A 23,275-nucleotide genomic window follows, 5' to 3' on the forward strand; every position below is an offset into this window, starting at 1 on the left:
TTTCAAGTCCCTCATTTCTGTGCCTGTCTGTTTGTCTATCCCTCACTCAGTCTGTTGTATGTGGTCTCAGTTTTCCCCCACTTCTTGTTACTTTCAGTTTCACTTCCACTTTGGGACAGTCTGTTTCCTTTCATTTACTTCATATTGCCATGTCACTAAAGTTTGTTTGCTTCCAAGTCCTTTTTCAGTTGACAAGTTTTACTCTATTTTGTACTTCCCCATTCCAAACTATTTCTCTGCTATATAGGATTTGAGATTTTAATGGTGGTGAGTCCGAAGATGGCCGTCTTGTGGGTTTTAGATTTGTGTAGTCTGGTAGAAGTATACCAACGTTTCAGAGGTCCTTGCTGCTTCCATCATCAGTTTGATTAGTAATTACGCTTCCATCCATCAGCCATCTTCTTATTTTTTTGCTAGTTTTCTTAGTTTTATTTAAAACTTAATTTTATTTGCTTGGAGTGAACCTGTTTTTGTTTATTAAGAGTTCACATCTCTACTGCATGTACCAGTATTAATTTAAAATCAGTCTCATACATTTTATTTCTGCTTCATTGTTTAAAATTTAAGTTTTAACCTTTGATATTATTTTGAACTACTCTGAACTAATTTCATGTATGATGTTTCCATTTTAATTAATTTTGCCTTCTCAATAAGCATTTTCATTTACATCCTTAAACCATTTTCTGTATATTTTCTTTTTGTATCATATTTTTTATACAGAGATAATTATTTTATAATGTCTTTGATTTAAAATTTAAGATTATCTAAAAGTATTAAGTTTAAAAGCTCTGCCACAACTTCATATTATGCCAAAGTTACAATTACAGTTTTAATTACTTCTAATTAGGATGTAGGTATTGGAGTTATGTTGAAATTTGTTCAGTAGGATGAATTACTTCAAAGGTAGAATGCATTTAATAAAAGATTGAAAAGTTTGTATATATGTGTATGTTGCTGTTTTTGTCTGCATGGAACAAGTGTTACACACATGAAAGAATTTTGTACTGGAATTTATAAACAAGATTTAACCATTTAATACTATTACTGTTGACATTTATAAAATGGTAATAATGCTAGAAGAAGAAGAGGTAGACTTATAACTTGAGATGGAGGCCATACTGGGCAACATCAGTGCAGGCTTATGACCAATTAAAGTAGCCTAAGCTTTGTTTACAGTTGTCACCAACAGGTGACAGGCAAGTCTTATTCTGTGAAAATTCAAGTAACTACCCTGTGCATCTGATGGTCATATGTATAATTTCTATTTAATCATAAGATTGAAAAAAACAGCTCCAGAGAGCCTAAGCCGAAAAAACATTTCATATTTAAAAAGTTGTCATTCCTATAACACCCTCATAGTGCAGATGTGAAATGGTCACTCCAGGCAGAGCAGGTAACTTTTTAAATACTAATACAAGGTGTTAAAGGTTTGAGAGAATATTTACCATAAAATGTTTGCCAGAGTAAAAAAATATTAAAAAAATCAGGAATTTTCCAGCACATAGTATCTTTATTATGTTTACATTTTTTTCACTTGGAAGTTATTTCTGAGAAGACCAACTGCAAAATTCTAAAACAGACTGTGGGCTATCCCTAGTGATGGTAAAATCAGATGTGTATGAATGTGACATGATGCAAGATTCTATGACTTGTTACTTCAGTGCTATATAACGTGAAATATTGACAGTTTTATAAAATAAATCTTACTTGCTATTTTTAATATGTAATTTCTATGATACAAAAATTAATAGTTCTGCTGTCACATGAACATAGTGCTTATAACCCATTATTTCAAACTTTACATCCAGATAATTTCCATGTAGAAAGGCTCTGTTAAAGCTGTTGTGTACTCCTGCTTCTGTGAGACCTCCTCAATACAAATGTATTGTTCACAGCTTGGTTACGACCCTCACCCACATGTCCGCACACCTGGCCTCGGCTCCAATGGTCTTGGGGGAATTCCTGGTGGAAAACCGTAAGTTTATTGTTTTCTTTTGATAAATTATAAAGTTTATTATAACTGTCAATTAGTGTTGAATATCCTAACAATATTTGGGAAGAATGCACAGTTTGGTATCGGGTATAGTACACTTATATTGTATGAAGAGATCATGAACCTCAGTACATTTATTGTTAACAAAGCAAAGTTGAAAAACATCAGAACTTAACAAATATACTCCTTTTATATGTATACATTGGAGCCTAATGAATAATGTGAATGCTAGGATTCAGTCATTTATTTATTAGCAGAGGTACTGGGAATATTTCTCTTCAGTACCTAAGCAGATATATTGGATGTAAGACTTAAAAAATTCATGACACATGAATGGTATAAATTTTCTCAGGCAATCAGCTAAATCAGTGTTGACTCAACATTGTCATGGCTGATAGTATACTGTCCCTTTCTCCTCTAGCATATAATATGGTGCTGTTTTCTGTAGGTCACCCTAAAAACTATTCTACTGCCTCTCATCCAGACAATCTCTGTGGTCTACTCAGTCTGCATTATAAAGCTTCACCTTGATACTCTGTACTTTCCTGGTATGGTGCTTGTGCACAGAAGTCATTTTACCTTTCCTACTCCTGCAAGACAGTGGTAATGTATTCCTCTGTCTGTCAGAAGTAAGATGGTTGAGTTGATGGTTGTTGCAGTGCCTATTCATTTCACATGAATGGAGAGGGACAACTGCAGCCAGTACCATTTCCAACAGATGCCCTGATTGGTCCAGGGATCCCCCGACACGCTCGGCAGATCAACACTCTGAGTCATGGCGAGGTGGTATGTGCTGTCACCATAAGCAACCCAACCAAATATGTGTACACTGGTGGCAAGGGCTGTGTCAAGGTCTGGGACATCAGCCAGCCAGGGTCCAAAAGCCCTGTGTCCCAGCTTGATTGTCTGGTAATGATTTTACATGTATATTTATGACCTTAAATGTGATAATTTCTATACACAGCATTCTCTCGTTTGAACTTTTTGTCTAAGAGAGATACAGTTGAATGCACTTTTTTCACCAATTCAGAATTCATTGATGAAGCTGGAATTTGAACACCAGGATACCAGAAAAACCTCTTACAAGACGTGTAGGATTTATTTTTACGTGACTGTCATATAAAGAAATCCATTGTTGAAGTGCATACTTCTACCAGAATACATGGTGCTACAACAGAGAAGACAACCATCTTTATATTGACTGCCATGGAAACCTCAAATCCTATTAAGTGCATATTTCACTGTCTCTAGTTATTACTGTATATGAGAACATGAAACACTTCTGAGTGATCTTATGAGAACAGAAACACAAAGAGAAGTGATCTTAGTATATCACTTGCAAAAAGTAAAATATGCATTGCAGAAAAAGTGTATTTTGAACATTTGGTTCACTCCAGAGCGATGAAATTTTGAAAAGACTGAAGTGGAATAGGTTATACATAATATGAATAAATATTGCAATATTTGTGGTGGTATTAAAGAAAAGATAAAGAGTTAAACTAAAAAAAGTGTTTTGTAATATTTTTAAACAATTTTCCCATTTATGTAATATGTAAAACAATTATGTCTGTATATTGCAGCAACGGGATAATTACATCCGCTCCGTGAAGCTGCTGCCAGATGGACGAACATTAATCGTAGGTGGTGAGGCAAGCAATCTAAGTATATGGGACCTGGCATCACCCACACCTCGCATCAAAGCTGAGCTTACTTCCAGTGCTCCTGCCTGCTATGCTCTTGCCATTAGCCCAGACTCCAAGGTAAACGTTAGCTTAGAAAGGGTTGAAAAATAGCTGAAATTGTTTTAGAAGCATGTGCAGTTCAGACTGCTTTCTGTAATTAATAAAAATTAAATTTTCTGACTTTTCATAAACAGACCTCTTTGCTCTACAAAATTATATGATTTTTTGATGTTTCTAAAATTAATTGGGAAATGAATGAAGATTGGCTTAGTACCCATTAGGTAGTGGGCTAGAAGAAAATAAAGTCATGTCCCTAGGAATTACACCCTGGTTGTCCAACATACTTCTCTAATTTTACTGACTGAGCTATTCTGACTCATTAAATATGAAGAACATTCAAAATGTGAGTTTATGTTTCTTATAAGAATGGCTTTCCATTTTGTAGGTTTGCTTCAGCTGCTGCTCAGATGGCAACATTGCAGTGTGGGACTTGCACAACCAGACTCTAGTCCGTCAATTCCAAGGGCATACAGATGGTGCATCATGTATTGACATCTCTGCAGATGGTACAAAACTGTGGACTGGTGGGCTAGACAACACTGTGCGGTCATGGGATCTGAGAGAGGGACGACAGCTGCAACAACACGACTTTTCATCCCAGATCTTTTCACTTGGCTACTGTCCAACTGGCGAGTGGCTGGCAGTAGGCATGGAGAACTCTAATGTTGAAGTCCTACACGCAGCCAAGCCTGATAAGTACCAGCTGCATCTCCATGAGTCATGTGTCCTCTCGCTACGTTTTGCAGCCTGTGGCAAGTGGTTTGTTTCCACTGGCAAGGATAATCTGCTCAATGCTTGGCGAACACCCTATGGAGCCTCCATTTTCCAGGTAGATAAATATACTGTGCATAGTCCACACATCATTCTTTATGTTCTTAGTAAGAGACAACTATAATGCTCTGAAACTGCAAGAGAAGTAAGTTATGAGAGAATTATTTTTCAATCTGTAAGGTAAGTTTGGTAAGAACTATTGAAAAATTTTATTTTGTGATACAGTTGTGGACATAATTTCCAGTAACAAAGATTCTGACCATGTTAAACTTATCATGGCAACATCACCACAATTCTTACTATTTCCTTACATTATCAGTAGTAAAAATTGCTGTGCTGTGACAGCTTGCCGTAGGTAAAAAATTCAATGCTTGAAATTGTAAACACGTGATCAGCAACATAATTTCTCTCTTTACAGTTTCCTATATTTTGACAAATAACTTGAGTTTTCCTATGGTCCCAGTCTTAATGGGATGCCCATATGTCCAATTTGCATGTCTCTGATCAGTAAAAGCTAATTATATTGAAAAAAAGGCAACAATTGTTGAGGGGAGAGAATAAAATCATACTGCATGGAGAAACTGTGTGAGTAAATGAAGATATTAAGGAAAGTTTCACCAGTTTAAACATGATTCATGTATTGCTGCCAGAAAACTGTTCAACTGATTTCAGAAATGATTGTGATGTTAATGTAATTTATTTTTTGCTTTTCTCCTAGTCAAAGGAGTCTTCATCTGTGTTGAGCTGTGACATCTCAGCAGACGACAAGTACATTGTGACAGGCTCTGGAGATAAGAAGGCAACTGTTTATGAAGTTATCTATTGACAGCTTTGGTGAAATGGCCTGGAATGATATGAACCTGCAGAATACTTATTCTTACTCACAAATTCTAAGTCTTGGCAAGTGTTTGAAATTATATTGACCAAGTAAATGATCTTCTTTTGTATTCCAACATCCAGGATATGCCACAGGGTATGTGAGACATTGTGTTCTTGCAGTGTCAGGGTAGGGGCCATCAGTAAAATAAATATATATTTAAGAAACTGAAAATATTGTGATAGGTGGGTGAAGGAGAAGGAAATAAATCACTTATTAAATTAAATTAGTTTGAAAATAACTGGCATTTTGAAGAGGGAATTCAAAGTCGCTGCAGTCTTCTACCATACAGTTTATGAACTTCACTGGGGAGTAAGTATGGGAAAAAGGAGATATTGCAGTGTTTCTCTTTCCCCTTCATGGACAACATTGTAGTGAAAATGGTAAAGGTGTGTGCCTGTATATTCTTGTGTGAATGTGTGAGTTTCAAAGAGGAGGTGATGATGAAGAACGTATGCTGCATAACAGTTTTTCTCCAGTCAAAGATAAAATAAAGGAAAGAGTTGTCAGACTCTTGTTACAAACCAGTTATAAAGGAGAATTAAAAAGTAAGGTGACATCAGATTTGATTCATTGATAATTTGCTAACGAATCATGGTTGGAGTAAGGGTAAAAGTAGATGATACTTTTCTCAACGTCATTGATAAATAATGGTATTTTTCCTACAGAACTAAGATGAAGAAGCAAGTGTTATCAGTAAGTGTGTATGATTGTAGCAGAAATATGATGTGCTGTACTCTATGTAGAAAATAGGCCATTTGTTACCTCGCCACATTCCTCTGCTCTCGTAACTGCCGACAGAAAGAGACTTTGCTATGAGCAGGTAGAGAGCACTGTGTGTTCACTTCAGCCCAAGAGAATGGTATTCAGGATTAATGCTGTATATTGTGTCCAGAATTTTTTTTAATGAGTGTTTATAAACTGGAATCACCATCTGTTTTGAGGTAATTTGCATTCAGTACATGCCCTCTTAAACTTGAGAATACTTCTTTTTTTAGTTAGTACCTTCTGATAGCCTGTTTATTGAATGCAGTTTGTATAATTCCCCAAATAACCACATAAAGCATCTTGGAAACAGCATTTACATGTATGTGTGTTATGATTTGAGCAACACTAAAAATGTAAAATTAATATTTTTGTCTGGAATTTTGCTTTATGAATGACTTTTACAGTTGATTTAGAGTTTGCAATATGACGTATTTGCTGTTTTGGAGCTTACATGCCAAAGGCACTTTTTAACATTCCAAAGTACAAAACAGTTCCTTGGTTGTAATTGGAAGAGTTAAAACAATTATAATGCTGATTTTCAGTAATAAAATTTCTAATCTAAGAGACTTCATGGCAATTTAGTCATATTTTAAGTAATTGTACAAGAAATACTATTCTACAAAACTGTATAACTGGCGGGCAGTACCACATGATGTGCCAGTAAACTGGCCGTGTAGCTTACCCATGTTATCACCAGATCATCTTGATTGCTGCTACTTTCGTGTTTATCCTTGTATTATTAAATATCCAGTGCTAATGGTTTGGGGATAAGATGGATTGCATTTGAACACACAGAGCTTATCTCCTGTACTTGGTCCTCATTACATGTGTAGATCTGAGGTTTCTTGTTGACACCTGTTTATTTAATTTTATCTTCATTTATTAGAGCTTGGTATTCTTTGTTGCACATATGTAAGATGCTGCATATGGTGATATGACTGTTGTATCACACCATTAAGAGAATCTATTTGAAATTGTTGCTTCATGCATTACATATTCTGATTTATTTTCTACAAAAGGACAGCCTCCGAAATACTTATCATTCACAGTGGACAGTTTGGGCTTTCATGGGAATTCTGTAAATATTGAGCTTTTAAAATTGTTTTGTTACATATTATAATAAATAGAAACTTTTTTTGCAGTATTATAAGAAAGTACTTACTGTTAATGCAATTATATAAAATACAGAATTTTAAATATCCAGTGGCATCAAATACATTAGTGAAATTTGACATATGGAGTTGACAAGCATCTTGTGTTATGCTGAAAAACTCATACTAAAATATTAGTCACTGCAGAATGTGAAATTCCCCTCACTTGCCCAACTTTCAGTAGGATGAATTTGTTCTTATTGTTTTTTTTTCTTTCTTATTTTAAAAAAATCAGTAGGAAAAGTTGGGTATCTATTGATAAAAGCCTGTCATATGCTTACTGTAGTCAGTTTATTTAATTTTATGCTCTCAAATGACCATTTGCTGATGATTTATTATTTTTCATTTGTGTCATTACTATATCTAAATGTAACATATTCAACCCTACCTTGTCTGATGTCTTGCCATTTCCTGAAATCCTGTTCTTTGCAGTTCTGTCCCTATCAACAAGTGTGTTCCATAAATCCGTAAAGTATTCCGTCCATGTCGTAAGACATGCCTCTTTTGTTCAGGCTAACTTTCCATTTTTATCTAATGTACTGTTTCATTTTTTCTTTTTTGGGGGGGGTTATTCCTTGTTACTGCATATACTACCTTATTGACTGAAACTAAGATTTGCTACAGCAGCATCTGAATACAAATTATAAATACTGGAGGAAAATTAAAATGTAATATTTAATGTGATCAATTAAACATGACAGTGTTCAGTCTTGGCACACAATGTTGTGTGTTATCATTATTATTCATTACTTTTGTAATAGGCTTTCAATTTAATGTAGTATTTCTTTCTTCACCTAGATTTTATGTTTTGTTGTGGTCTTACTTCTCCCAAGATATAAGTGGCCCCTTTTCAAAAGTCTGTTTCTGATGGCAAGCCTACAGCTTGGGTATGTCCCTCTTGTGGAATTCAAGTGTTCATGAATGTATTTGATACAAGTGTCGATATTTAAAAGTTCATCTGTTAAAAAATATGGTTGCTAAAATTCAGACCTTGTTTCTACTCTGTTCCTTCCATACAGTGTTGATATTCTTTTCAATGAAATATTCTGTATAATTTACTAAGTTCGACCCTGTAGAGACTTTTGCCAGTGGACTATATAGTCAGTTTTGCAGAATAATGTGCCACTTGGAAATCAGGTGTACAGTGTACATTTTGCATGTATTTTAATTAAATATTTCTCAGAAAGCATTATTCACTTAGTATTGCAAGAATAGAATCTGCTATGAACTCTTGCTCTTGAATTGATACATTGAGAATCTCAGATCTGCACATGAAATTCCACTTCCTTTTGCCTACCTTTGGTCTGATAATGATCTGTATTTTTTCACATGACTGATTTATTGAAGTAGATATCATTGTACATTTTACACAGTTAATCACCATTTTCTCAGGCAATAGACACGTTACATACAATGCAACAGTTCACACTTATGTAACAGGCACAAGGGTTTTCAATTCAGGGATTTATTTTTCTGGTATGTAGCAGCAGTGCATAAACAGTTAATAATACAGCCAACAATAATGGTAGCAAGACAACACAACACCGGTAATTACCTCTTTTGTATTTCAAGTTCAAATGCTGTAAAATCAGAATAAATATTGTATGAACCATATTTGCTGTGTAAAATACAGGCTTTGAAGTTTTAGAAGGTACCTTTCATATTTTTCAGTGGTAAGAATATTGTTTTGGAGGGTTCTGTCTTTCTTGTGTGTTCCTGTTTGTTTCAAGATAATTTTGAGAGTGTATTTGTTGCTATTAGAAGTAACAGTGTGAGAAGCGAGATTATACCTAGCACACAGTTGTGTTGTTCCATACAGCACCTAGATTTTGATTTGCTTTCATTGTCCTAATGTAATGGTGCAGCACACTTTGTCCCAAAAACAAAAATTAAGATGGATAAATTATTACATATAAATTGAATGAGGAAGAAGAGTCGGACTTGCATTTAATATTGTTTTCTTTTTTGTATGTTCAGTGTGACAGTGAATCTCATAGAAAGAACTCATGACTCTCTAAGAAAATCAGCAAATGTTTTAAACTCAGGGTTCTACATGACTTAGTATACATCCTTTTGTTTATTGATATGCAAAAACATACAGGATACATTCATTTAAGTTGCCTTAATGTAATTTAGGTTTAATTAAAATTATATTTTGTTGTCATATTAATGGCTTGAATGAAAAATTGAAGAAATGTTTGTGTCTGTCATTTTTCTATAAGTGTCTTTATTTATATGGTGTAGAATAGACATAGTTTAAATTGATAGAGAAATTTAAGTCATACACAGACTGGCTGTTGCAAAATTTTGGGTAATATGACTTGTGTCCTATTGTGTTACACTGCCTGCACTGCGGTCTTCTGTACAAAACTGTAATAACCATTGTATAATATAATATCTTTCTTTGTTTAAAGCTTTGTTGTTTAAAGTGTACTGTGTATGGCACATGCCAATATGCAGTAAAAATTTGGAACTGTTGGTAGCAGGTGTTTGGTTTATGCAGTTTTGTAATCTGGCCCAGATATGCAAGGCTAGTATGTTTAGTGGGGGTAGTATGCTAAGAGCTGGAAGTGCAGGGTGTCTGAAAATAACATTTATATTTTAAAGCTTTATTTAAAAGTTTCATAATTGGCTTGCTGTTTTCTTTATAACAGAGCTCCATTATGCCCAACTTTTCATGATATTGTCCATGTGAAATGTGATACAGCCTCCAGTTGTGTTGAAGTAAGTGTTTCTTAATGAAACAAGAACAAAATCAGTAGTGTTTTTGTTCATATTCTGGATGGTTTACAGCAGGGATTCTCATCTTGCAGGCTACGTGTGGCCCTCTGATGTGTTTTTTGCTGCCCATATTAATTTTTGTAATATTGTATCCTTCTGTATAATGAAAATTACACCTCAGTTAAGTATTTAGTTATGAATGAATAAATAATAAAGAAAATGTATAAACAAATTTGTTTAAGAACTTTAATGAGTATTGTGTAAAATGGATGCAATATTAAGTTTGTAGCATTTTATTAAACTTAAAATTCCAAGAGTCTGCAAATCCATAAGAAAGAGTGAAATGTGGCTGCAGGTTTTAAAACATTGGGAGCCCCTGGTTTAGTTGTGTGGCAGCATTACAAAACACTCAGAACTGGATGACCAACATTGTCTGCAATTTTTGTTTGTAACTTTCACCTTTTGAATTTATTTCCTGGCTTTCAGTATTTGCCAACTTTCTGGATATGGTGGCTGTGTGAGTTTTGGATTTTGTACAAGTAGAAATGAAGACCTTTAAAAAATAGTGAATGGCTTAACTCATGTTCTGAATTGTCTCATATTTTATTCTGTCTGTCGATGAAATACTCTCAAGTTATATAAGCTGCGTCAGATGGCTGAATGGTGAACAAACCAAATCTTCTGCCAAAATTTTTATATAACTATCTTTCAGATCATAAATTCAGGAGCACAGCATCAGATACAATGAATCACATTAAAAATGTGTGATAAAATGGGACAGAACTGTTACTGTAAGGAAAACTGCAAGACGTATGAAACAGAAATTAACTTGGTACATTTTAATACATAGCGATATTTTCTTTCAGGCACTGTGTATCAAGTAGGTGTGCAGAGTGGTTTATTTCAGATTACCTGGTCATTTGTTATGGCACATGACTTTGCTTTATTATCAGAAAATAATGTTTGTAATTTTATTTTTTAATTGTCATAAAATAATTTTTGTTTTATCATTTCATTAAGGTGTGTTCATAAGACCTTAATTAACTGCAAGCATCTAGTTGGATAGGTGTATTTGTTTATGCTGTACCATATTAACTTTTCTTGTAAACACATGTCAATGATAATAGTAGAACAAGAATACAAATTACATGTACTTTGACAGTATGTCACCAGTGTACCTGCCATTCATGATTAATAAGGAAAACAAATTTGATTTTGTTTGTCTGGTATGTGCAGTAGAATTTGGCAAAGTCACAGTATGTCATTTTGCTTATCAGCTCTTGATACCGCATATTTTGAAGGATATAATCACAGACACCTTAGCAAGGGGTATGACAAAAATAAATGTAATACAACAAATTTCAGAGCATGACACTAACCCTTTCTATCCATTTGTAATATGTGGATCTTACTTCTCCACCCCATGCACCATTGTGACATACTTCTTAATTAAATGTTTTGGATTTGTTGGTGCATAAATGCTGAATAGGTGTCTTCATATCTTACCTTTAATGTAACTATCATATCTTTCTTTTAGGTTCTAGTATTTTCTTTTTCATTGAAATCATGGATACCCATATTCATTCTGTCTAAAGATAATCTGTGATATGGAATTGCATTGTAAACATATCTGTTCAGCATAGTGACTTATCAAAATGAGCCATTTGTTTCTACATATTTTATTTGACAGCTGGGTACAGCAAGATAATGAAAGTTGTTTCTGTTGACATGTAGTGGTTCACATATTTTAATTAAAAACATAGATACTGGGAATGCATAAGCATACAAACTTGGAAAGTTCTGCCTAATATTTACATTTTAGTAAAATGTATGTTAATCATGCATCATTTTTGGTCTGTTCATGGCAGCTGAACCACTCTGTACACTTAATGCTTTAATTATGTTAGCTGATGGGTGCAATGTATTTTGACACCTGAAGCTTTATATCAGGGTAACTGAACATCATGTTTCACTTAAATATGAAAGGATAATTGTTGTTAAACACTTTAAAATTGTTGGTAAGTGACATACAAAATGGAATTAAGAATGTTTTCTATATTAATAATATTAAGTGGAAGAATATGATGCAAACTGTTAAGAATTTTCTTTTCATGCTAGGTGCAAGTAATTATTGTCCTTTTTTTACCAAGTGCAATGAGAGAGAAGAAATCAAGATGTGCTGATTGAATTATATTATAAAATTGGTTTAAGTAGAAGCATGCTCTGTGAGGTATTAATTCTTGTTTTATAAAATGTTTATTTGAAATTTGATTGGCATTCAGGTATTTATTTCAAAATGAATTGTTAGTTACCACTTTGAGAATGCTCTCAAAGACAATTTGTTTCAACATTTCTCAGTATGGTACCTCACAATTTTATATAATAAAATGACTGGAGATACTTGAAGGGTTTCTTCTTCTTCCTCCTCCCCATGTTAAAAGGTGCAGCGGAAGATTGACATCGTGTGGCCCAGTACACAACAGGTTGAATATCCTACAACTTATATTATGCTCATTGAATGGATAGTCTATTTTATACTGGAATACACATAACATCCTCAAGTTCTTCGTTGTTATGAAGACTGCCCAATCCACTAGAATTTCAGCAATGAGCAGAAATACTGTTTGGAATATCAAAGTTTATTGTCAGTTTAACCAAGTGCATTTATTATCCCAGTCAACAAAAGTATTTTATGTAATTCTTGTGACATCTGAAAAGATTTCCTACCCTTGCTGTGACACAAAACCTAAGAATACTCACTTTCATCTCATGTATAAAAAGAATTTCAGCAAGGTAGCTAAAGATTAATTCTTTCCAAATTAAGCATATAGTGTACAGCAATGCAGTTGGATCTCAGAGAATTTAAATATAATGACAATCCTCTTTTTAATGGGTGATTTAGAAGGAATATTACAAATAAATGAAATGGTATAATTACTACTCAGAATAATCAGTAGTTTGAAAACATACCAATGATTTGGTTTGGAATAAGATACTTCACATTGCCACAAGAGCTCACTACAACAAATTGGTTGGCTGCATGATTACTGTCCCCCCCAAGGTGGCGTGCTTCATGACAGTCCGTCCTTCTTCAAGTGATTTCAGCTTATGTCTGTGTGTACATTTTGTAGCTTCTTTCGGTGGTGTAGAATACTAGAACTCTGATGAACATGGGTGGGGTCTTCAAATATTATCTGCAGCCACCGGTCACTCCAGTTGTTCACTATTGTGAATTTTAAATGGAAGTACCAACCGGTTTTGTGGAGTGGCAAAATAGCAATGTATTGTGTGTGTTTTCCAGCATGAAGAAGAACAGTTACAGCCAGTGTGAAGTCTGGCATCTGTAATCAAGACTGATTTTGAACAAATAGAATATTAATTAAGGAAATAATCAAGTATAATAGTAAGTAGAATAAATTCATTCTCCAATTTGAAGAACCAACATTTTAATCACTGATTTCATTAGAATATATATTATGGATAGTGGGGTGATACTTGAGTTCCTTTGCAGTGCAAACTTATGTGTATTTGCTACACAAATCATGGAATGGCAAGTAGGGAAGGATGTAGGAGTTATTTTATCGGTAGTATCGCTTCATTTTCTTCAACAAACGTACCAAAATCTTGTGGTTGATACTGGCGAAGATTGCAACTGTATACCCCAAACAAAATTATTTTGATTACTATGATTTTATTTTCAACTGAAAACAGAAATACAAGAAAGTAAAATACCCCAGAGTTATGCTTGCAGTAGATGATCTGTGGGAATATGGAGAGGCAAAGTTGTCAAATGGCCCACATAGTGGAAATGAAGATTCAGTTGTCATGCTCCTTTTTAGGAAGGTCTTAAGTTTATAATATATAAGGGGAAATTGATTTTTGTCCTGTAGATTAAACAGGTGCTTGTCATTTTATTGGTTCCAGAGTGGTCTTGATTGAATCAGCAATTTTGTTTCAGAGGGAGAAGGTTGCAGATAATGGTAACAGCTACATGTTAGAACTAGAACTTATGCCCATGATGTCTCATCTTTATCAAACCACCATCTTCTAATTAACTTTTTCTAGAAAGACTTTATATTGACCTATAAATATACAAAGAGCTCCTTCTTAATCCTGGCAGCTGTTCTTAAAGAGTCTGCTCCTACCTAACAGTCTTTGGACAGGCTTGGTTCAAGCTCTGCACTGTTTTATTTTAAAGAGGTCTCTCTTCAAGATATCCAGCCAAAATATTGTACTCATTTCTAATTTCTCCCATGTATACTACATGCTTTTCATTTACGGCGTTGAGTTTTAAGTCCAGCAGGCAACCCCCTGATACTAGAGGACCACCCACAGTCCACCATTACTTACTCATTATTTTTTTCAGGTTATTTATCGGCTCCTACGTATCTCAATGCCGTTTATTCCTACCTCCATTATATTAATTGTATGATGAAAGCTGTCTTCAGGGTTGTTGTGCCGTGTAGTCTGGTAGAAGTTTACCAGCGTTTCAGAGGTCCTTCCTGCCTCCATCATCAGGGCGATAAGTGGACAGCCACCTTCAGACTCAACCACCGTGAAAACTTCAAATCCCACATAATAGTAAAATTATTGATACCAGATGTTTGGTTGAAGTTGTGCCCTAAACTGTCTAACCGCAAACCCGAAAATAAGAAATGCTAGTAGCATATGTACGCAGTTCAAGGTGTGTTGGGTGTCGATGGTCTGTAGTGGGTCATGTTTCCTGTCAAGGTAAACTGTGGCCCATTGTATTGATGTGTGAATGATATCCAAGGCTATAAATATCACAGCTTTCTCCTTGAAAAATATGTTGTTAGGAACCTGTCAGATTCATTGGAAGATACATAAGCCGTGAAATGAGTTTCTGAATATGTATGTGAAATATTGTAAAAGTACTGTTGTTGTTATTAATATTCTTATTATTTCTTCTGCCTGTTTATGCAGCACACTAATAACAATAAAGAATTATTATTATTGTAGGTCCCATATATTTTTGCGCATGCGCGTCTCCAGTGCATTATGGTACCTGTTCATTCAGAAATGGTGGGTGTTATTTGGTGTGTGTGATTATTTTGGATTCCATTTTACTTTTTAAAGTAAAGATAGTTGATACAAGCGTGTTTATTGGAATCTATATTATGTCTTTAGGTATGTTAGAATGGTAACCTAGTGGATTATTTTACTGCTTTCTAAAGATGGATATCACTATTGCTGTTTTGTTCTGAATTTAATGATGGCAGATCTGTATGTAAGCAGTGTTTCCTTTCGTAGATGTTAAACAGTGTAAGGTGTTTACTGTTTGCATGTTGTAGGTGTAAGCTTACCTGGTATTTGTTTTTGGAAATGCTGTTGCAAACTTTGGTAAATATATGGGGATTGTCCTAAAGTTGAAGTCCTGTTATGCTGATGGCTGGGCAGACATATCAACATGTGACCCCAATCTGACATTTGCTTGAGTAACTTGATTAAAATTATACCATTAGCATTGACAGTTAATACCTAGGGTCTAAACTGGGGTGTATTTATGCTATAAATTGCATTTGTGACTATAGCTGAAAATATGTTTGTTTCAACAGCATGTGTCTTCAGGATAATGCCCTCAGAGGATTTGAAGGTCTCTAAAGGCTGGCATATCACATAAAGGATCAAAAACATTTCTACTATGTGTGTTAACAGAAGACATTCCGATGTAAATTATTGATGCAGCACAAAGTGCAAGGAGAAAATGTGCAATATTCACCTAAAAAGTATGGAATAGAAAAAGCCCAGAACCAAGAGAATCATTGTATGTAGTCTGAGTGTACATTAAGAATGTCTGGAGGCACAGAAAATAACCGATATATTGTACAGGTGTTTGTGGGCGCTCTATCACAGCATTATGAGGCACTCTCAGTTGAAGCCAGTAAGCAGACAACTTCAGAAGAGATTGTATCATGCATTGTGGAAAGACTGTCATTGGCAGATAGTCCAGGCGGAAGTTATGAATTGGCTGAGGTGATAGGGGATTCAGTAGGTCAAGAATGTAAAGAACGTCGTCTAGGTCCCACAGAGTCTCCTGTAGCTCTGATGTTGCTGTGGCCAAAGATATTACACTCACAGCAAGAGTATTATAGGTAACTTATTTTGTTTTAAGTAGTGTCATTTTTATTTCATATGAAGTTGCAGTATATTGAACTTAATTAATATTTATGAGAATTGAGGTTTACATGACCATGATGATATTCTTCTGGGTCTTGGCACCATGTAGATTTCATCAGGCATCTGCTGACGAGTCTACACAGCACTAAGATCCAGAAGAACTCATATCTAGGGGGGGTGTGTGTGTATATATATATATATATATATATATATATGTGTGTGTGTGTGTGTGTGTAAAATGGGTAACAGGTTGCCGTGTTTTAAATATATTGCCTAACCCTATTATTTTTATTGAAGGTTTTATCTTCGTGAGAAACTGATTGACTCTCTGTGGACTGATAGTTTCACAATGGATCCACAACTCATAAGAGACTACTTCTATAGATTCCTGTATCAGCCCAAAGACCGAGAGTATCCTGATTTATGTCAGTTGCCAGATCTTAATGAGCTTGTTCTGTTGGACAATCTTCGAGCACGCTTTATTGCTGGTCATATTTATACATATGTTGGCTCAATCCTTATTGCTGTCAACCCATTCAAGGTAAGTACATGTATGAGAGTACAGTACTTATGATGTTTATAATGTCTCAAGCAAAAGTTAAATCTTGATGAGTTATACAGTAATTTCAGTGTTTCCAAATTGTGTCCAGCAGCCATTTTATTGAATAGTATGTAGAGGTTGGAATTAAATAATCAGATTAAACATGTTACCAAGTTTCATTTAATTCTTGCATAAGCTATTTATCTAAAAAAATGTTTAGACATGATTTAGACAATCTAATTGCACTACCTTCCCAGCTGTATTTGATGGCTGACAAGGTCTGAGGCCTGTCAGGTATGTGGATGAAGACTGATGAGAGTAAACAGATTTGTCGACACATCAATGCTAGACAGACAATACTGTGCACAGAAGTTAGTGTAGTTAGACTGTGCTCTGATACTCTATTTGCATATCAAGTTTTGATAATGATATTATGTACCACCACCATGCAATAGGCAATTTGACATACAGCCATGCATTTTGGTGCTGAGATTTATGACGGTGTCAGTTACATTATTCAGCATACATGAAACATTTAGCACATAGTGTTCCGTGTTTGAAACAAAGAAAGTTATAACAATAACACATCATGGATTTAAATTTTGATTTGTGTACTTGTGTTAATTTGCTGTAATCACAGGAAAACCCAAGTGAAAAATGTTTTATTTCTTGTTTCAGTTTCACCCAATTTACAACCCCAAGTATGTAAAGTTATACCAGAACCGAAGGTTAGGGCCAGAACTTCCCCCACACATCTTTGCTGTTGCGGATGCAGCATATCACTGTATGCTAAAGGAAAGACGAAACCAGTGCGTAGTAATTAGTGGCGAGAGTGGTAGTGGGAAGACGGAGAGCACCAATTTTCTTCTGCACCACCTGACAGCTCTCAGCCAGAAAGGAAGTTACGGCAGTGGAGTGGAGCAAACCATACTAAGTGCAGGACCTGTACTTGAGGTAAGTATTTTACCTGATAATTACATCTTTTTTGGTTGCTCGGCTTCAGGAGCAAATGTCTTGATTACTTAGCACATTATTAATATCCACCTCTGCCTCATCTTGTTGAAACCAAATGCTGTGGTGTGCTCTCCTGCTTTGTATTTGGGAGGTTCCAGGTTCAGATCTTGGCCTGGAGACCAGTTATCCTGACTGAGGTTTTTTTGCAGTTTTCCTCAATCCGTCAAGCAGATGTCATGATAATACCTGAAATTAGGCTATGACCACTGTCTTTCACATCCTTTCCAGTTCATTATTCATTCTCATCCTCTCATTTGATGCTGTATAGTCTGTGATGCAGAAGGCAAGGGGAATCCACCGCATTAAAGATCCTCAGGATTTCCCAAGCACCAGCAGCTCAAGCTGCTGCCAACCAATCATAGGATTGATTACAACAGAAGTAAAAAGTCTGTGATACTGAAAAATCATTGTTAAATAACCTATAATTAAATAAATATTGTTCAAGTCGTGTATGATTGAAAGAATAGTTGGAGCCCATTTTTCCTTTTTGTGATAATGCAGTTTGGGCCACAAAGGGAGATTGTAAAATTGGCCTGTAAGTGTATTTGAATTTGATGGGTCTGCTTTGTAATGTCATGGTATAATGCTAGCCTTAGGGTCTAAGTTGAGTGATAATTTTACTCAGCTGACTGTTACACAATCAGACGTATTAACAGTCAAATTAGCTGAACCCAAGGTATTTAGGTAGCAGCCTTTTCCCTGTATCAAATGTAATAATAATCGTAGTTCTCAGAGTCGTGTTTGTAAAATAGGCTATATTATAAGAAGGTTACGGTTGAATTCAATTTTAATTTATATATTTTTCAGGCTTTTGGAAATGCAAAAACATCACATAACAACAATTCAAGCAGGTTTGGAAAGTTCATCCAGGTCAATTATAAGGAGAATGGAATGGTTCATGGGTAAGCTCATAAAGAATTGTTTTAGATTCAGGGTGTTTTTTTAAACCGTGGATTGAGTGTGAATCATGTAGATTATATATATTAGTTGTTTGAACCATTATTTCTCAAACTGTGAGATGTGTCTTTCTGGTGAGATATAGGAGCTTCAGACAAAGCTAAATTTATCTTTTAAATTCGTAGCACTAACTGTACTTTGTCTTCTATTTCCAAAGATGTTTAAGAATGTTTTTCATTAAGTATATTACTTTTATTCTATTTATAATCACAAATCTTTGCAAATGAACTCATTGTCATCTCAGAGATTTTGAAATTTTTGAATAAATAAAGGAAAGAGACTACTTGGAAGTCCTAGTCATAAATGCTAGGATGATTTTGAAGTGAATGTTAAAGAAATAAGGTGTGATGGTGTGTGAATTCTTGTTAATATGGTAATAAAACTTTAGGTAGGAAATATTTTTACCAGCAAAGTGACCATCAGCTTCTGAAGTTGGTCTCGTCTCCATTGAGTGAACAAGTCTTAGCTATGAATAACTGCATAACCATAGTTCAGAATTTCTTTATATGTTTGAACCATGGTGTAAAGCAGTGTCTGGCATGATTCATCTGAAGAGATCAGTGTATAAGGAATATTGTTGTCTGAATCTTGGGTTAGAAGCTGAAAGCTACTGACAGAATTGTTGAGTAAACCATAAAATTAAATTACTTTGTTAAAAAACTGGTGTTAGTATTTCAATTTATGGAATCCTGGATTTTTGTTCTCTTCAGTATGTTAAAATTTTTCAGTATTCATTGCATGTCATTGACCAAACCCCAAACCCTCACATTTTTTAAAGTTACAAAAGTGATTCATACTACTTGGTGATAGTCTGAAATATGACACTAAGGCTTATCACTCTTAAATTAATGACTTAAATAAAAGCAAGGCAAGGAACAGATCAAACAGCAACAACAAGAACAGAAAGCCTTTGAGCACTGTTACAGACATGGTAGGTCCTAAGATGTATTAGTGGCTGAACTAATTTTCAGAAAATGTTGTTACCCAGTAAATGTTTATTGGAAGAATAATTTGGAAAAATTAAGAGAAAACTACATATGCAGGCAAGGTAGTTGAAAGAGGAGTTTACACGTGTAAATACAAAATTGCTTACAATTGCATTTCATATTTTTTCTCTTTTATTAAATATTTTGTAAAAATTTTACTGTCAGTTTTTGGAAACTGCAACAAATCCAGAAGGGCGATATTTTTAATTAAATGTGATGCCATGGTATTAGCAATTAGTCTGTATAATATTACAGAATTCACTAGACACTTCAGTTTCATTACAAATAATATTTCTTTGTATTTTTTAGGCACAAAGCTCACAGAAACTAAAAAATGAAGATGCGTTGCATTATCACTTCTGTGGAAACTTAAGGAAAAATAATTTAAAGTAGTGATTAAACTTATGTTAATGTACTTTTTTATGTTTGTTTATAGAGCTGTTGTTCAAAAATATCTTCTAGAAAAGTCACGCATATGCTCACAAGGACGCAATGAACGAAACTATCACGTTTTTTACTACTTGCTGGCAGGAGCATCTGAATCAGAGAAGCAATTGCTTCATCTTCAGAAGACTGAGAATTACAACTATCTTAGCAAGGTTTGTTATAAACTCATATATGCCAAGATCTATTAGACTGTTGCCAGTTCTGATTTAAAGCTGTAAAGGTAACTTGCTTAGTAAAGAGACAATCTGTGGACTGAACATCTTTGGTTGAAATTTAATTTTCACTGTTCTTATTTTTCTTATAACTGCCATATCCACAGTTACTGTGTGATCTAGCCATTTTCCTATCAAGTGGGCTTAGTAGGTTGTTTCCTAGAGACAAATTCAGTTAGTGCATGAAGCTAACTATCCATTATAGGGTTAAGAACTCATGTCACTTCTTTCCATATCCCCTGGTACTTTCCTCAAAGTTAACTTAAAATTAATGATTAAGTTCAACAACAACAGTAATGTATTTGGTTCCATTCTGTGTCTCTTTTAAATTATACTGTGTAATATATTACACCTTTTTAAATTTACGGGACACACACACAGAAACAGACACTTGATATTGTGAAGTTCTTTTTCATTACTTAACTCTTTCACCGTTGAAAATATATGTGCCAGTAGGTTGTGTGTTAGTGTATAATCATCCTATTCCAAGTGTTTGAAACTCTGTATATTTCATTTACACACATTTCAATACAGTACTTATACAGTTGAAGTTTGTGTGATATGATTATTATTGTCAGCCTAAAAGAAATTAGTATATTGACAAACATGTAAGTTTGAAAGATTTGATGTTTTCGCAGCGGTGAGTATGAAGATTTCTGTCTTCTGGGTTGTTGCGCTGTGTAGTCTGGTCGATGTTAACCAATGTTTCAGAGGTCGTACTGCCTCCGTCATCAGGGCGATGAGTATGAAGATTTCTGTCTTCTGGGTTGTTGCGCTGTGTAGTCTGGTCGATGCTAACCAACGTTTCAGAGGTCATACTGCCTCCGTCATCAGGGCGATGAATATATCGCAACAACCCAGAAGACAGAAATCTTCATGTAAGACTGACATTACAGTATTCTTTACCTTTCCAGAACTGTTCAGTTCACAACTGTTCTTCTATGTTTTAAAACTTTTGCAATCCATATTAGTAAAAAGGTTAATGAATATGGAAAGAAAATATAAAATTGAGTGTTATATGTTTATAAAACTGTAATTTGAAGTTATTGTAAAGGCACTTTTTTCTTACATATATCACATATATTTATGTTTTGTAGAGTGGTTGCTACATCTTGGAAAATGTTGATGAAAACTATGAGTTCTCTCGACTAAAACAGTCAATGGAAATGGTTGGCTTCACCCCAGAGAAACAACGGCGACTATTTGCTGTTTTATCAGCTGTTTTACTTTTGGGAAATGTGGAGTTCCAGCCTCGCAAGTCAGCGTACCATCATGATGAGGCAGTGGGTGTACGAAATCCTGAGGTAGTCCTCCTCATCTCAGAATTGCTACGGGTTAAACAGGAGACACTTCTTCAGGCTCTTACAGCAAAGAGGGCCAGAGCTTCTGGAGAGACACTTGTGATCAACTATAGGCTGCCTGAAGTGAGTAACCTAAATGATAATGTTGACATGTGTTTTAGGTGGTACCCAGATTCGGTCTGGGCGTTGTTCATTCTAACTGTATTTGTTTTCTTGTTTAACAGAAATATTCAGAAATAAGTTTCAGCAAATTACAGAAGATTTTCAGATTACTAATTAACAATTTAAATTATACAATTTGTAACTGATAACTGGTTTTATAAGTCAATAGGAAACTGATATTTAAAATAAAAGAGGAAGAAAGTCATTATTTTATATATCTTAGTATGTATTCTTGGTCATGTTTTGCTGTTAAGTTCTGTAAGGTAACAATGTTGGACATTGTTCACTGTCTGAGGTATATATGACATTTCAGGAGCTGGAATTGTTCCCATCCCCAAGTCACTAGCTACTATAATTTATTTTTTGTCCTTTTTTATATTAGTAACATCTGTTGTGATCAGGCCTGGGACTTTTTGAAAACTAGGCTAGTACACTAGCCACTAGAGGGGGGGGGGGTCTAGTGGCTAGTGTACTACACATTTTCCAACATAGTATTCCATGTAATGAATCACCCATCGTCGCAGACCTCAGAGAATCACTGCTGAAAGCATAACATTACATTTGAAGTTGATATGACTTTTTTGCACTGATTTTGTATGTTGCAGGCTGTAGCTGCTCGTGATGCAATGGCAAAGTGCCTGTATGGAGCTCTGTTTGACTGGATTGTTCTCCAGGTAAACCATGCTTTGCTGTCCAAGAAGGATACACTTCGAGACCATCAAGGAAATTCAATAGGAGTCCTTGATATTTTTGGTTTTGAGGATTTTGGTGTGTGCAACAGGTAATATGAACAAAAGCTCCTATTCATCTGTTATTACTTACTGATTGTTGTCAAAAGAAAGTGCTTAATGAGATTATTGTGTAGCTTTTATAGGCGTCCTTTAAAGATGTTTATTTGTAGAACAGTTAATTATAAAATGAACTGTTGTTATTTTAAAGTTATTAATCTCCAAAAGAATCACGAAGCACTTCATTAATAGTTATTATTATCATTCTGTAAAGAGGATTTTGGTTTGTGTTGTGGGTAACATGATCATAAACCAGTGTTGTTTCATTTTCTCTTGCTGTCTGTTGTGGTTTTTACACCTGTGTGTACTTGAGAAGGGAGGTAGAGCTTTATTTCAGGTTATTACATTATCAGTTTATACACTGCTTATTGGCATGAACACTGGATATTTCCAGACTGTAGATGAGTGATCCTCTTCTTGTAATGTGTATTTACTGAAAATTGTCATCAATGGATTTATTACAAAGACAATATTATTATCATCTCTGAAATGTTAAGGCTGTATAAATTTTCTGGATTGACAAACCCTCATTCAGTCTTAGGCAATGAAGTATGGGATCTTTTCTGAGGGATTAACTTTTAAGTTATTTTTTCACATTTAGGTATTGAATGTTTAGCACTTGTTTTATATTTGGGAAGTTGCAGATTCAAATCTTGGCTCAGATACCAGCTATCTTGATTGATGTTTTTGATAGCTGTTCTCAGTT

At 34.8% G+C, this 23,275-nt stretch overlaps 2 protein-coding genes and 1 long non-coding RNA gene across 17 annotated transcripts in view; 2 read left to right on the forward strand and 1 right to left on the reverse strand.

Annotated features, from left to right (window-relative positions):
* LOC110836620 (protein groucho-like) overlaps positions 1-12,423 on the forward strand; it is a 166,001-nt gene extending 153,578 nt beyond the window's left edge. For all 6 annotated transcript variants that reach the window (XM_087350319.1, XM_022078017.2, XM_022078021.2 and 3 more), the window contains 5 exons: positions 1,896-1,975; positions 2,653-2,902; positions 3,574-3,753; positions 4,121-4,564; positions 5,225-12,423. In XM_087350319.1, coding sequence (XP_087206445.1) covers positions 1,896-1,975; positions 2,653-2,902; positions 3,574-3,753; positions 4,121-4,564; positions 5,225-5,332 — 1,062 coding nt within the window. In that variant the 3' untranslated portion in view covers positions 5,333-12,423. The remainder of the gene's footprint in view (positions 1-1,895; positions 1,976-2,652; positions 2,903-3,573; positions 3,754-4,120; positions 4,565-5,224) is intronic.
* LOC110836621 (uncharacterized) lies at positions 1,708-2,706 on the reverse strand. The gene is made up of 2 exons (XR_015535502.1): positions 2,573-2,706; positions 1,708-1,962 (listed from the first exon to the last, which is right to left on the reverse strand). It is a non-coding gene; the product is annotated as an uncharacterized LOC110836621 (long non-coding RNA).
* A 2,618-nt stretch (positions 12,424-15,041) lies between the features above and the next one.
* The window catches only part of LOC110836619 (unconventional myosin-IXb), a 49,952-nt gene continuing 41,718 nt past the window's right edge, over positions 15,042-23,275 (forward strand). For 9 of the 10 annotated variants that reach the window (XM_087350292.1, XM_022078009.2, XM_022078012.2 and 6 more), the window contains exons 1-8: positions 15,042-15,171; positions 15,600-16,136; positions 16,459-16,702; positions 17,381-17,656; positions 18,524-18,618; positions 20,096-20,258; positions 21,416-21,742; positions 22,387-22,562. In XM_087350292.1, coding sequence (XP_087206418.1) covers positions 15,835-16,136; positions 16,459-16,702; positions 17,381-17,656; positions 18,524-18,618; positions 20,096-20,258; positions 21,416-21,742; positions 22,387-22,562 — 1,583 coding nt within the window. In that variant the 5' untranslated portion in view covers positions 15,042-15,171; positions 15,600-15,834. The remainder of the gene's footprint in view (positions 15,172-15,599; positions 16,137-16,458; positions 16,703-17,380; positions 17,657-18,523; positions 18,619-20,095; positions 20,259-21,415; positions 21,743-22,386; positions 22,563-23,275) is intronic. The other variant, XM_022078010.2, reaches the window with a different exon arrangement.

Source organism: Zootermopsis nevadensis, unplaced genomic scaffold (genome assembly GCF_977971745.1).
Source record: "Zootermopsis nevadensis isolate Lab colony 2312 unplaced genomic scaffold, Znev_1.0 Znev_ptg000002l, whole genome shotgun sequence".
NCBI classification, from domain to species: Eukaryota; Metazoa; Arthropoda; class Insecta; order Blattodea; family Termopsidae; genus Zootermopsis; species Zootermopsis nevadensis.